The 12,511-nt window shown below is 42.9% G+C and overlaps 1 protein-coding gene across 5 annotated transcripts in view; it reads right to left on the bottom strand.

Moving 5' to 3' along the window:
• The window catches only part of RAB11FIP4 (RAB11 family interacting protein 4), a 182,273-nt gene that overhangs the window by 12,192 nt on the left and 157,570 nt on the right, over positions 1-12,511 (bottom strand). For all 5 annotated transcript variants that reach the window (XR_010919560.1, XM_067547407.1, XM_067547409.1 and 2 more), the window contains 9 exons: positions 11,780-11,914; positions 10,231-10,266; positions 8,471-8,570; positions 7,148-7,251; positions 6,385-6,525; positions 4,894-4,975; positions 3,742-3,879; positions 3,074-3,232; positions 1,936-2,079 (listed from right to left, as the gene is read on the bottom strand). Coding sequence is in view for 4 of the 5 variants with exons in the window: in XM_067547407.1 (XP_067403508.1) it covers positions 1,936-2,079; positions 3,074-3,232; positions 3,742-3,879; positions 4,894-4,975; positions 6,385-6,525; positions 7,148-7,251; positions 8,471-8,570; positions 10,231-10,266; positions 11,780-11,914 (1,039 nt within the window). In the remaining variant the exon portion in view is untranslated. The remainder of the gene's footprint in view (positions 1-1,935; positions 2,080-3,073; positions 3,233-3,741; positions 3,880-4,893; positions 4,976-6,384; positions 6,526-7,147; positions 7,252-8,470; positions 8,571-10,230; positions 10,267-11,779; positions 11,915-12,511) is intronic.

Here is a 12,511-nt window from a genome sequence, read left to right on the forward strand (position 1 = left end):
AATGCACCTTTGATGCTAGATTAGCCTGCAGGGAATAAGTATATATTATACTTTCACTGAAGTGCTTAGAATCTGAGAGCCTCTTACTTTAGTTCATTTAAACTAGTTTGACAAGTTGCTGTATATGCACAGTACACTTAGGCTGAGATTTGCCTAAGACATTTGGATGCCCAGATCGCATTAAAATTAATGGTTTTGGGGCATCCAGATCCATTGAGTGGCCTTTAAAAATCCCAGGCTGAAATTACTACATCTTCTATTTACAGTGAGAACCCGCTACACAGAAAACATCACCATGGAAAGTGTTTAACAGGTCTGAAATTTAGTAACAGTAACGTAACATAACAGGAAGTTATGGTGACAGCTGTATGTATGTCAAGCAAAGACAAAAGATATGCCTTTTTTGGGGAGGGAATCCAGAAACAAGAATTAGTTGTGGCAGCCTAGGTGGATTCTTTTGCTCAGATTAGAAGCAAAATCCCAGGCTGACATTGTGAGTGGGACGAAGATCTCAAGGCTCAGCTACCTCTTCTAGAGAGAGGCTAGCAAGCCAAGCCGTGGTTAGGAATACTGAGACGACAAAGACAGTGGTCAAAATTGTCCAGTGACCATGATTCAGTGCCCTTAAAGGCACCTTCAAAAAGTCCTGAAGATCTGCCCGCTTAAAACAAAAACAAAAACAGGCCCCTTTCAGGTGTCTCTATTTACATCCAAAAATTGGGGTGCTGCACAAATCACTAGTCACTTTGGAAAAATCTTGGTCAGCATCTCCAGGTCTCAAGACAGACCAATGGGTGGGAATATAGGTTTATCATATATAATTCAACACAACAGTAGCTTGACAGTCCTACTGAGATACTACTCCCACTTTATTCTCTCAAACCAGGGTTAATTCTCTCTCTCTCTCCCCCCCCCCCCCTTTTTTTTTTTTAAATGTGCCTTATAAAGTTTATCTTGGTCAAGAATTTGTCTGGTTATTCCGCTCCTCCCCCAATCAAAACTGCATTATTTCAACTAACTGTAGCAATGAACAAGGAGAAAATGGAGTCCAGCAGGAGCACCTTGGAAGTCTGCAACCTGCTAATAGACAGCGATCCAGATGTTCTGGGTTAGCCCTGGTAAGATTAAAGGCTGCAAACCAGACTTACTTTGGTGGCAGCAAACACATGGTGAAGCTTTTCTGAGAATAAGACAAACTAAGTGACATTACACAATCAGTCTCCATAAGGCTCTGATTTGGCAAGGTACTGAACCACACGCCTAACTTTAAACCCAGGAGGGGTTCCTTGAAGTCAACAGATCGACTCAAGTCCTTGGTTGGGTACAAGTTCTCTCTCAGAGCAAAAAGCCAAACTATCCATCCAATACTTAGATCAGTTTCCTGCATTTTACCTTTGGATGCCTTCAAAGTCCATAGCCCTTGTGGCTTGAAGGAACCTCTCAAATGGTCTCCACTGGTCCCTTGCTCAAAGTGTAAGAACTTCTCTCTAATATCTCCCTAAGCGTTCACTCATATTCTCACTTGAGCACTACTTCACCAAGTGTCTCTATTATGGCTCCGTGCACAGAAAACTTTTAGTAGTACTATTTGGTTAGGCTCCAGAATAGGGGGAGGTCTTCAGGCAGTGCACGTCAGTACAGCGCCATGAAAGTCAATGGCTTTACATTGATTCACATGGGCCAAGTCCTCAAGCCAGTTGCTTTTTGTAAGGTCATCTATCAGGATTCAGGACTGTAATTAATCTAGTTGGATGATGCTAAAATAAACATCTGAAATTACTACTAGATTTAGCTACCTCTCTAATTGCTGGCAAAACAGAGTTGTGTTGCTGATTTGGCTGTGTAAGAACTTTCACCTCGAAAGTTAATCTGTTTCCATTTTTTTAGAACTTTTATATTCGGTGATTAGCATTGTTTTGCTCTCAGGTGCATTACCTCATCTCTTGATGCAGAGTCGATTTCAGCAGCCAGCGATTGGGCTTTTGTCTGTGTTGCAAAGAGATTCTTAGCTTCATAAAGACTAAGACTTAGGATCTGCCCATTAAGGTCATCATTCTGGTCACGAAGTTTCTGATTCTCCTATTAAAATAGGAAAGAGAATGGAATGGAGTTTTCATGAAGTGTAAGAAATAAATTATTCGGATAACATGAGAAAGTGAACATTACTCTTGTTTTGCTGGTCACTATTCACTTTTCTAAGATCCGTCCTTTACGGTGGTATCTCTAAGAATGGTCCAACACTGGATGTTTCGGAGAAAGAAACAAATTCCATACAATAATTCCACTTAATTGTGAAATGTTATCATCTCAACAGAAGAAGTTTCCTATTGATTCCAGCTATGGATCAGCTTGTGCGCCAAGTGTGATAAGCTAAAATCACCCCTAAGTGTATCTTCATATTGTTCAGCCACTTAGCACAGAAATGGAAAATGATCAGCCTGATCTTCATTTTTTTTCTTCAGATATGATTACATTACTGTCAAAATTCCAATTTTTGAGGACAATCCCCAGCCACACTTATTCTGATGACCCACAGAGTTTAGTCATATGTATTTTTCTCCCCAGCACAGACAAAAGTGCCCTTTATGCACCAATATGCCTTCATTATTTTGTTTGGCCAAACTGACAAAACCTTCCTGTGGGTGCACATGTACCACATTTACTCAGTATGCATGGATTGCCGTTAGTGGCTAGTCCATGCAGAGGATAACAGCCTACGACTGATACCAGCGAATAGAGTGACTTCCTGAGCACAACAGCCATGGCCTCTGGATCCGAAAGTCCCCAGTTTCAATCTCATGGTCAACCCAAGAGTCATTGCATAGGGGACACATGCAAAGGCATGCACATGCCTCTTGCGCTATGTGGGCTGCATTTCCAATCCTGTCAAAAAGCAAATCAAGCTTGGGAAGTCTTTTAGCAAATCCAAACACTAGAGAGACCCTCCATTTCAGGACAAGGACAGTTTCTCTTGGGAGTCTGCTGCTAAAAGTTAAAATTTGAGATATTTCTCTGGCATCCCTGCACATCATCCCCATGGACATGAGAGGCCTGGAGACCCCACCCCGCTCACCTGCTTTAGCCGTTTAATTTCATGCTCCATCTCCACTTCCCTCGTTCTTGCGTTGAATTCGCTCATGCTAGACGAGGAGCTTCTCCCCCGGCCGGGGCGCTCGCAATCTAGCTTATACAGCTGCAAGTGCTCCAGCTCCTTTCGCAAGTCCTCAATGAGCTGCATGGAGATGAAGATGGGTGACTCGTTTCGATAAGCAACGAAGGACCACCTGCACATGAACCGATCAGCTCCTCCAGGCCGGGACGGCCTATGTGTTTGCAGTATCACTGGTGCAGATCTGAGCAGCTGGGCACTTCTGCCACACAGCCCGCCCCTCAGCACTTTAGGAAGGGCTACTCACGCAGCCAGGTTATGAAGTCAAAGGTACCTAAGGAGCCCTGTAAGGTACATTTTCAGAAGCATGGAGGTCATGGAGAGCAGCCCCAAAGTTTACAATTGTGGCAGGGAAGGTCATTTATTACATGTGTGTACAGCGCCTAGCACAATAGGGGTGCCAATCTGCTCAATACAAGCAAGTGTTAAACAATAAGCACCACTAACACGTCAGGGGAAATGCCACATTGACAACATTATCCCCAGGTCCTGCTCTGGGAGCTAATGCATCTGTTGATTTGCTTACTCTTGCAAAGAAGGGCTGCAGGCTCTGCACCTCTGTTCATACCCACCTCCTGCGTAGCTTCCCTCTCCTTGTTAAACTCTAGTCTGTTCTGTCGCAGTTTGTCCATCATCCTTTTGTACAAGTCCATCTCGTCCTTCAGCCGTAAACTGGTGTCCTCTAACCTATCCGACATTCGTTGCCTCTCCTGAAAGAAATAAGGAGCTTTATAGCCAAGTTGGACATTGTCAGCCCACCATTCCTCCACATCATCGTTTTACACCATGCACATCACCCAAGACAGAATTCTCTGTGCTGTCTGGCTGGTGAGTCTTGCTACATGCTCAGTGTTTAACTGATCGCCATATTTGGGGTCGGGAAGGAATTTTCCCCCAGGGCAGATTGGCAAAGGCTCTGGGGGCACGGCTCACTTGCCGGTGGATTCTCTGTACCATAAATCATGATCTGAGGACTTCAGTAACTCAGTCATAGGTTGGGTGGGGTCTATTACAGGAGTGGATGGGTGAGGTTCTGTGGCCTGCATTGTGCAGGAGGTCAGACTAGATGATCATATTGGTCCCTTCTGACCTTAGAGTCAATGAGTTTAGTACACTCAGCAGGATTGGGGCCCCAAAATAAACAAGCGGGAATGAGCAAACGTGCATGCATGCACACATAAGAGGTATTTTATCCATCAATGAATATTCCAGTACGTTTCAGTCTGGCCATTTCTCTGCAGAAAGCCAGAGAACTGGGATATTTCTGTACAGTTTAGGGAGATATTTCTCAAAGCATAAAAATTTAACACACAAACTTGCCATTTGTAGACTGATAACTCCCCTCCCTCCCCACCACGTCATTTTTCTTGAAAACTGAAGGGTTTTCAACCTAGTTTAGAACTCAATTCATTTACCATGTTGAAAGGAAAACTCACTATGCACCTGATCGAATACCCATTGAAGTCAGTGGAAAGACACCCAAAAGAAAGTTCATTTCAATGGGCCTTGGACAAGAGTTTGCCTCAGAGAAATATTCCTTTAGAGGTGTTAAGAGTGACTGAGGGTCTCCCAATTCCGGTTACATTATTTTTCTCTTATTTTTGGAACTGTCAGTTAAAAAACTCTATAGTTGAGTGACTGATCTTTTGCTCTCACATTAGCCATGCAGCCAACTAGTAGGGAGTCACTATGCGGAGAGATTCAGCACTCAAACGTTTTGTTACCTCATCTAGTTTCTCCGTTTGCGATTTCAGTCGGGTGACGGTGGTTTTGAGTTCACCATTTTCTTCTTCAAGCTGTTGAACCCTGTACAAACAAACACAGCAATACTTACAGTAAACACAAATCAGCAGGGAAAGTGTGGGAGATTCAGAGAAACACGCTCCCCAGAAAACCCATTCATCTGGTCTCTTTATTGAACGTAAGTGGTTTAAAGAAACAACTCTTAGTGGTTTTCAGCACAGTCACTGACTGGTTTTATATCACCAAAGGATGCCTGGGGGATGGGCGTTAAGACCCTGAATAGAGCCCAATAGAAAGGAACCAGTCCACAGAAAAGTATCCGACACAGTTGGTCCCAGTTCTGTCCTTGAATAGCTAATTTTAGAAAGCCAAAGACTTACTTGTTTAAGTTGCTCATGTGGACTTCTACATTAAGTTGTTGTTACTCAGAAAGTGTTAACTCATGTCCATAGACAAAGCCAGTAGTAACACGCCACTGAACCTTTACTGCCTTCTAAGCGTCTACTGGGCATCTCCTGAACACACAAGGCCTGACTTACTGCCCGGCACCTTGGGCAGTAATTTAAACAGCATTCGAGTAGCTTTTTACACCCACTCTGCACAGGTGTAAGCAGTTTCCCAAGGACCACGCCAGCAGAGAAAGTCTCATACCCTGCCCGTCCCGGTTGAAAATGGGGATAAAACAGACACCTGTGTCTATGGAAAGGCAACAAGAATAGAGTCCTTGTTTTGAGATCTAGTTTGATGGCTGATTGTCCTTTATAGGTTTCTTGGGCATGCCCGTCGGAGGCCGTCTCCTACAGACTTTGCTTCCTCACAGTATGCTAGGGCCACAGCTTGGCATCCTGTAGGGCCCAGTGCAAGGCCCAGGGCTGAATGTCTGTACATCTGGGAGAACATCTGGCAGCTGACAACAACCCAACGGCTGCAGTTTGAGGGTAGTTAATTACTTTCCCATTTGATTTGAGTGATGGTAGCTGTCCACAAAGCTATTACTGAAGTACATTTACATGACATGTTCATTTTTATGCCATAAGGCACACTGCCACAATGCAACTTCACGGGGGAGTCAACAAATCTCAAGGAAAAAGCCAAGCTTATCCCATTTTCCTGTCCTTTTGGGGTACGAATACTGTCTATCAAGCTGTTCTGCAAGGACAGACTTCTGCCAACAGGACTCTGTGAACAGGGATCAACTTGGAGTCTTAGAGTAAATTCTTCAGGGCAGGGATCTTTCTTACACAAAGAACCGAGTGGGCTTTTGGGCATTATACAATTGAAGAGAGTCACTTAGTTGTAACTACCTAACGCATAACCGTCTGCACACAAAACAACATACAATCTAGGCCCAAACACAAATGGAAAAAGTCAACTACTACAAAAGGAACACATGAGAAAAAGTGTCATTTTCTCTGCTTCTTTGTGAACCTAGACAGCACATTATCCCAAATTGCCAGCCAGGGTGTTATTACCTTGTATTCAGCAGTTCAATTTCAGTGCCCTTTTCTTTTTCATACTTGCTGTATGCTTCTCTATGCCGCTTTATTTCTTCTTCCAGCGTTTGTTCAGCTGACGTCTCTTGGTCTTTCAACAGTTCTTCTAGTTCATGAACTCTAGGAAGGTCAATCATTTTGGTAGCAGTTTCAAACACTTGCCTACACACCACACCCAAGAGTATCTCTCTCTCTCACTCACACTCACCCCTCCTTTTATTCTATAGTGATTTACCACTTAGATCATTGTATCCATACTTCCCAGCAACCAGAGTTAAGTAACATCTGCTTCTCTATTTTGGCCATTCTCTGTATTAACATACTCTCTGAATGTTGGCCAGTCTTCTACCCCCAGTATGTACATTATAAAAGACACAGGGGCATCCCCTTCGTAACAAAATGTGGGATCTCTCCCCCTAGACAGCCAGCTGCAAGCGAGTCAGACACCCTGCTTGACAGTAGCATAACCACTACCTTGCTAAGTTTGCTCAGAGGACGCAACTCACTGCACACGCAGCAAGCTGTGCCGTATTTTGGCTTCCCAGATGAAAAGGTTTGAGGACACTTGCTCTGTGTCTGGCAATAACATGCACAAAATTCAACGGAAAGTTCACACATCCAGCTGCTAACGTAGAATGGAGAGCCAATATTGGATCTTCACTTTCCTTATAGTCTCAGAGTTCTGCTCCTGAAGCTATTGCAGTCACATGGCACAGAGGAAGCAGGCCCCATGTTTTAGTACCTGTGAACTAGCTGCGTGTTCTCCTGTTTCAGTTTGCTCTTCAGGTCTCCATTTGTCACGTTATCATTCTCTAGTTCTGTCACCTTTTTTTCTAAATAAGTTACCTAGAAAGAGAAGAGGATTTGAGTCTCTATCGCACCCATCCAACCTCTTACATCTAACCACAAGAGGGGGCAAAATGTAATACAAGGGTCTACATTTCCAAGAGAGCATGAGTGCATCTAATTCTTACCTTCCCCTGAGCTCACCTCCCCAAAACTGATCCATGCAATCGCACAGTGAATTGACATTTAGGAGAGCATCTTTACTGGGTCCTTCTAGGGTCTGCTTGCTGGAGGGAACATGAGGCAGTGGAACAGGGCCCCAGACTGGAAGGCAAGACCTGGGCTCTCTATGCAGCTCTGCCATAGACTTGCTGCTGCAGTTTGGCCATGTCACAGAGGCCAAGGGAGTGTCCTAATTTTAGGTGCCCAACTTGAGAAATCTTGAGCCTGAGTTTGGATTTGTGGGTGCTCACCTCCCTGAGAAAAATCTAGCCCCTGTAAGATGCTCAGAAGTTGGACTCAAAAATGAGGCACCTAAAGCTTGGGTTTGCTCATGAAAATGTTGGACGTAAGCCCACTGGGCCTGGAAACTGAGCTGAGTTGGAGCGAATGAGCACCTACCTGGATAATGGAACTGACAGACAGACACACACTGGGCCCAATCCCATTCACATTCATGCCAACTTTATTGGTATATCCATTTCAAAGGCCCTTTTACACTGCCAGAGCGCTGTTAAGGGCTTTGTCTAGCACAGAAGTTGTACCACTAGAACTATACTGGTGTACTTAAAGCAGTACAACCCCTTAGGGTGGACGCAGTTATAGCAGCATAGCTATTCCTGAATGGGAAAGAGAATAAATGATGCTGGCATAAATTACCTTTATATTGCTATAACTGTGCCCACACTAGGTTTTACTGATAGAACTATTTCACACACACTCACTCGAGAATCAGGTTCATTGTTGCTTTTTCATTTTCTTCCTCAGTGAAAGGCTTACATATTAATCAAGTTTAGACTTCTTTATTGAAATATGATGAATTCTGAGCTTGTACTTCCATTCTCTTTTTGGGTAGGTTCTTCTACTTCTTTTGAGAGAGGAAGTGAACATTAACTTTGGTATATTCAATTATTACTCACTTTTCATTAGAGATCCTGACTGGTCACTTGCCATATCTACTAGCCACCTCTGGGGGCTCTTTCTGGTAGACAGACATGTCTCCGGCTGCACCAGCCAAAGTTCTGCTGAATTTATCAATCATGATGTGAAGGCTCCTCACCTTTTCAGTGATATCATTATCGCACGAGTCTATGCTGTCTCTGAACAAGTCCTCTGTGCTGCCATTGCTGCTACTGAAGTTACTGTTGTGGAAGAGTTGTCTGGAAGATCAGAAGGATAATTTTACATCAGAGAAAAATAGTCTTCCTATTTTATGGACCGGCTTTGCACCTGGAACATCCCCAGCTAACGTCTGTGCAGTAGTTTCATCATGACTTAACTATGTATGGGACTGAATACGGTTAATTTTGTAGTCCTATTTTAAGCAATACATTTATTCCAAATGTCTGTGGCTAGTTAAATTAGGCAGGGTTAAAAACAGGATAGTTGATTGTGGTTAACCACTATTTGTCCTTGTCCACACTAGATGCTAAGTTGTGTTTAACATCATATTTGTTAATGTGCTAGATGTCTAAGTTGGGAGAAGGTAAGACATAAGTGATGTTGACAGGCATAGCTAACCTAGAAACCTAACCGTTTTGCACAACAAGTGGCAAAGTTTTCTTTATTTACAGGAAAAAAACCCCAAAAAGATTCCATTATGTGACACTTCAATATGCAAGAATTAAGAATACTTAAGACAGGCTTGAAACTACCTGTTCTAAAGCTTTGTACAAGTTGCACGTTTGCAGATTTTCCTCACCATATGATGATGCTTTAACTTTGAGAGGGACCATATGCTACTGCAAGTAGGTACAAAGTCATTGCTTCCCAGAAAGGGCCAGTATTAAAATGTCCTAGAACAGATCCAGAAGAGAGTATTGCATTCCTCCCCCACTCAAAATCAGTGTACCCGGTCTTAATTCAGACCACAATCTGGTGTGACCACCATTTTTAAACAGCTGGTCAATTTCCTTTGTCCTCTGGCAACAAAACTAGGTCAGGAAGGCAAGAACAGTAATGTCTGATGGAGCATAAGAAGCAAACAGGTTAAAAACTAACTAACTAAATAGCGGAGCAGGATGGCATATTTTCAAACTCCTAACAAGGAAACAACTTGCTGTTTCACCAACTGGGCCAGCTTTTCCACTCCACTCCATACCTGACTAGCATGGCTCTGATCACTTCACTCCCCTGTGCAATACTGAAGGCTGCAGCTTTATAATTTACAGTACAGTATAGATTATATTACACCGCCACCTTCAGCAACGCCACAGCCATTGGTATGGATGCATGGAATTCAATTATCTTAGCTTCCCACTCCTGGGCAATGCCAGGCCTTGACAGTCTCTCCTTCACATTTGTGGGTAATTAATTCATTCACCAGGGACTTTGTCCCATGGAAGTGCTGAGTGCCCTGTTTCCATTAGCTCTCCAATTGAGAGACTCAAAACCTTTCAGAATTAGACCTTAGTTGCTGACAAAGAACTAAATTCAATTGTAGGGAGTGGGGTACGGCTGCATAGAAATAAGTCAGCAAAGCCAGTGAACAGGCATTTGACTAAAACTTCTGTTTTATAAGCTAATTTAGATTTTAATGTGTTGCTTGACTGAGGAGGAAAGAGAGAGAGCGAGGAATCCTAACCTTAAGTGAGAAAATCGGGGAGAAGAAGCTGCAATTCTTTTGATGCAGCTGCTTCCAACATCAGCCATGTCAAATCCTCCATCCTTCCCCCAAGTCAGACCACCCTAAAGCTTCTGTTCTTGTGCACCCTATTTGGTTTCCTTTGTGTACTTCATTCCTATCATCAATCCATGGCATCAGTATGAATTCTGGTTACAATGATTTCAAAGGACAAAGAACAAGCTCAGGTTTCTTACCTTCCAAAAGCCGTGCTTGATATTTTTCGGTTGGGGCTACATGGAGACAGAAGGAATAATGTAGTAATTCAACAGTTTATTTGGTTATTGTGCAATTCAATAACAATCTCAGTGTAGATGACAACTGAGTTCTGTCCAGTATACAGAGTTATCCTATTTTAGCTTTTAAACTGCTTCATCAAAAAAAAAAAAAAAAAAATGCTCACAAATTCTCATACAATTTAATCATAAGCTACTCTAAACTGGGTGTAGAGCCATGAGTTACTGTGATCACTAACACCACAAATTTGGGAAGACCATGTTCTGTACAAAAAGCCTCCTTACCTTTATATAGATTTTTACCGGATTGAGTCCAAGTGAAACCATAGTCCAGTGTCTACTGCAGCTCTCACACACAAGCACATCCAGCTGCGGTCCCAACCCCAAACCACAGACATGCACGGCTCCATGTCAGAGACCGATTGCACATCTTTTGCTGATGCAGACTACTCTGAATTTGGGACTCTCAGTTGCAACATTAAATTTCATAACACAATTGTCAAAGACGAACCATCATGTTTTAGATTTTAGCAGGTTACAGTTGCTGTCACAGCAGTATGTAACTGTTTCACACCATATACTATGCCATTGTTTTCTTATCAGTACTAGATGAAGTGCATTATGTTCTGGTTCCTGGGAACAAGAAACAAGCCAAGCTTTGTATTCAGTTTCTAGGGGGAGCTAAAGGTTCACAGATGAATTGCCACAATAAACAAGGAATTTGTAGAAATATTTAGACTTCTTCAGAGCTTAAGGAAAATGCTTTGCAATTGTCTATTTACGTGTGGGTGGCAATACTGGGGATAGGCGTTGAAAGGAAAAAGCTAGATTTCTTGAGGAGATACAAGAAGTCACCATCCTCCTGGTTTTAAAGCTTTTTAGTGAATAAGATCCTCAAGCCATTTTCCTGTCAGCCATTCTGCCGCTGCAGATTCAAAACTACAGAATCTAGAGATTCTGGGGCAGGGTCTCAGCTGGTGTAAACGGCCATAGCCACTGACATCAGTAGAGCTATGACAATTTACATCAGCTGACTATCCGTCCCACAGACTCATCAGATCAACTTATCTCCTTCCCTGATAGGAATGTGCAACAGGGAACAATCTAAGATGAGTCACAGTGTTTTATCCACATGTGCTGAGCAAGTGGGGCTTCCCACTTCTCTGGGGAGGTTGATCCACAGGCTAATATTATCTCACTCTGCAATTTACAATCTCATTATTTAAATGTTTAAAATGAAGGGAGGACTTTAGTGCTCTAGCCCCAGAGAAATAATTTCTCCATGATAGAGAGAAGTTCTTGCTAAGATCAGACAAGCTAGCAAGGTTTGAATATCCTATGCTCTTCTACAAGAACTACCTGTTGCATTTGAAGTACTGGATAAGAGTCCAAAGAAAAAAGGATGGGGCATATTACTACAGTTTCCCTTCTTATTTAGTAGCTGTTGCTTGGACAGCTGGCTAACCCCATTTCAAAAGGGACTGCTGAGAACAGAGTGCTGGCTACTCACCTGTTTGCTTTCAAGTTTTTTAGCCTGGCTTCCAAGTCATTTAGCAGGTTTATTTTTTTGCAGCACTGTGAGCAGTAGACATCCAGTAACTCGCTGTTATAAATGTGCCTCGTTTTCCTTGGTGTTTGCCCAGCACTGTTTGCAGAAAAGGAGACAAGGCTAATGTTACAAATTCATTTTTTCTCTTGCTAGTATTTCATCAATAGTGATGCAGAAAGTGCACTGGGGAACGCACTGCCGTTTGCATCCCAGCTTACCGGGCAAAGCCAGCTACAGGAGCAAAGATGGTGATCAGAATGGGCTCTGGGACAACTATATGTTGCTAATGACCTCCATAACAAATCTCATTTGGGGGCGGGATTTTAACAAAGCAAATGGTATCTGCTACGTCCATCCTCTCAGAACAACCGAGAGTCTGATTCTCTGCTATCCTGAGCTCAGGGTAATGGGAAAAGCCAGGATCAGCTGATTAGTTTGGAGAGAGATGCTTGGATACAAAGAAGAGAGAGTACTTGCCTAACAGATTTAAGATGTCCCGGTTCAGTCTGGTTATTTTTTCCAGAACAAGCTCACCCATCCTTATAAGACAGGTCTTTTTGTAAGCTAACATTTAATACACAGTGTTAGAAGATTAAAAAGGAGGGAGACTTTCAAACTAGTCATCCTCAAACACACAAGGGTTAACATTGGTCCAGGTCTAATCTGATTTCCAGATTTAAGTCAGTCAATTTC

This window comes from Emydura macquarii, unplaced genomic scaffold (genome assembly GCF_026122565.2).
Source record: "Emydura macquarii macquarii isolate MOO-44397 ecotype Brisbane River unplaced genomic scaffold, CSIRO-AGI_Emac_v2 contig_1230, whole genome shotgun sequence".
NCBI lineage: Eukaryota > Metazoa > Chordata > Testudines > Chelidae > Emydura > Emydura macquarii.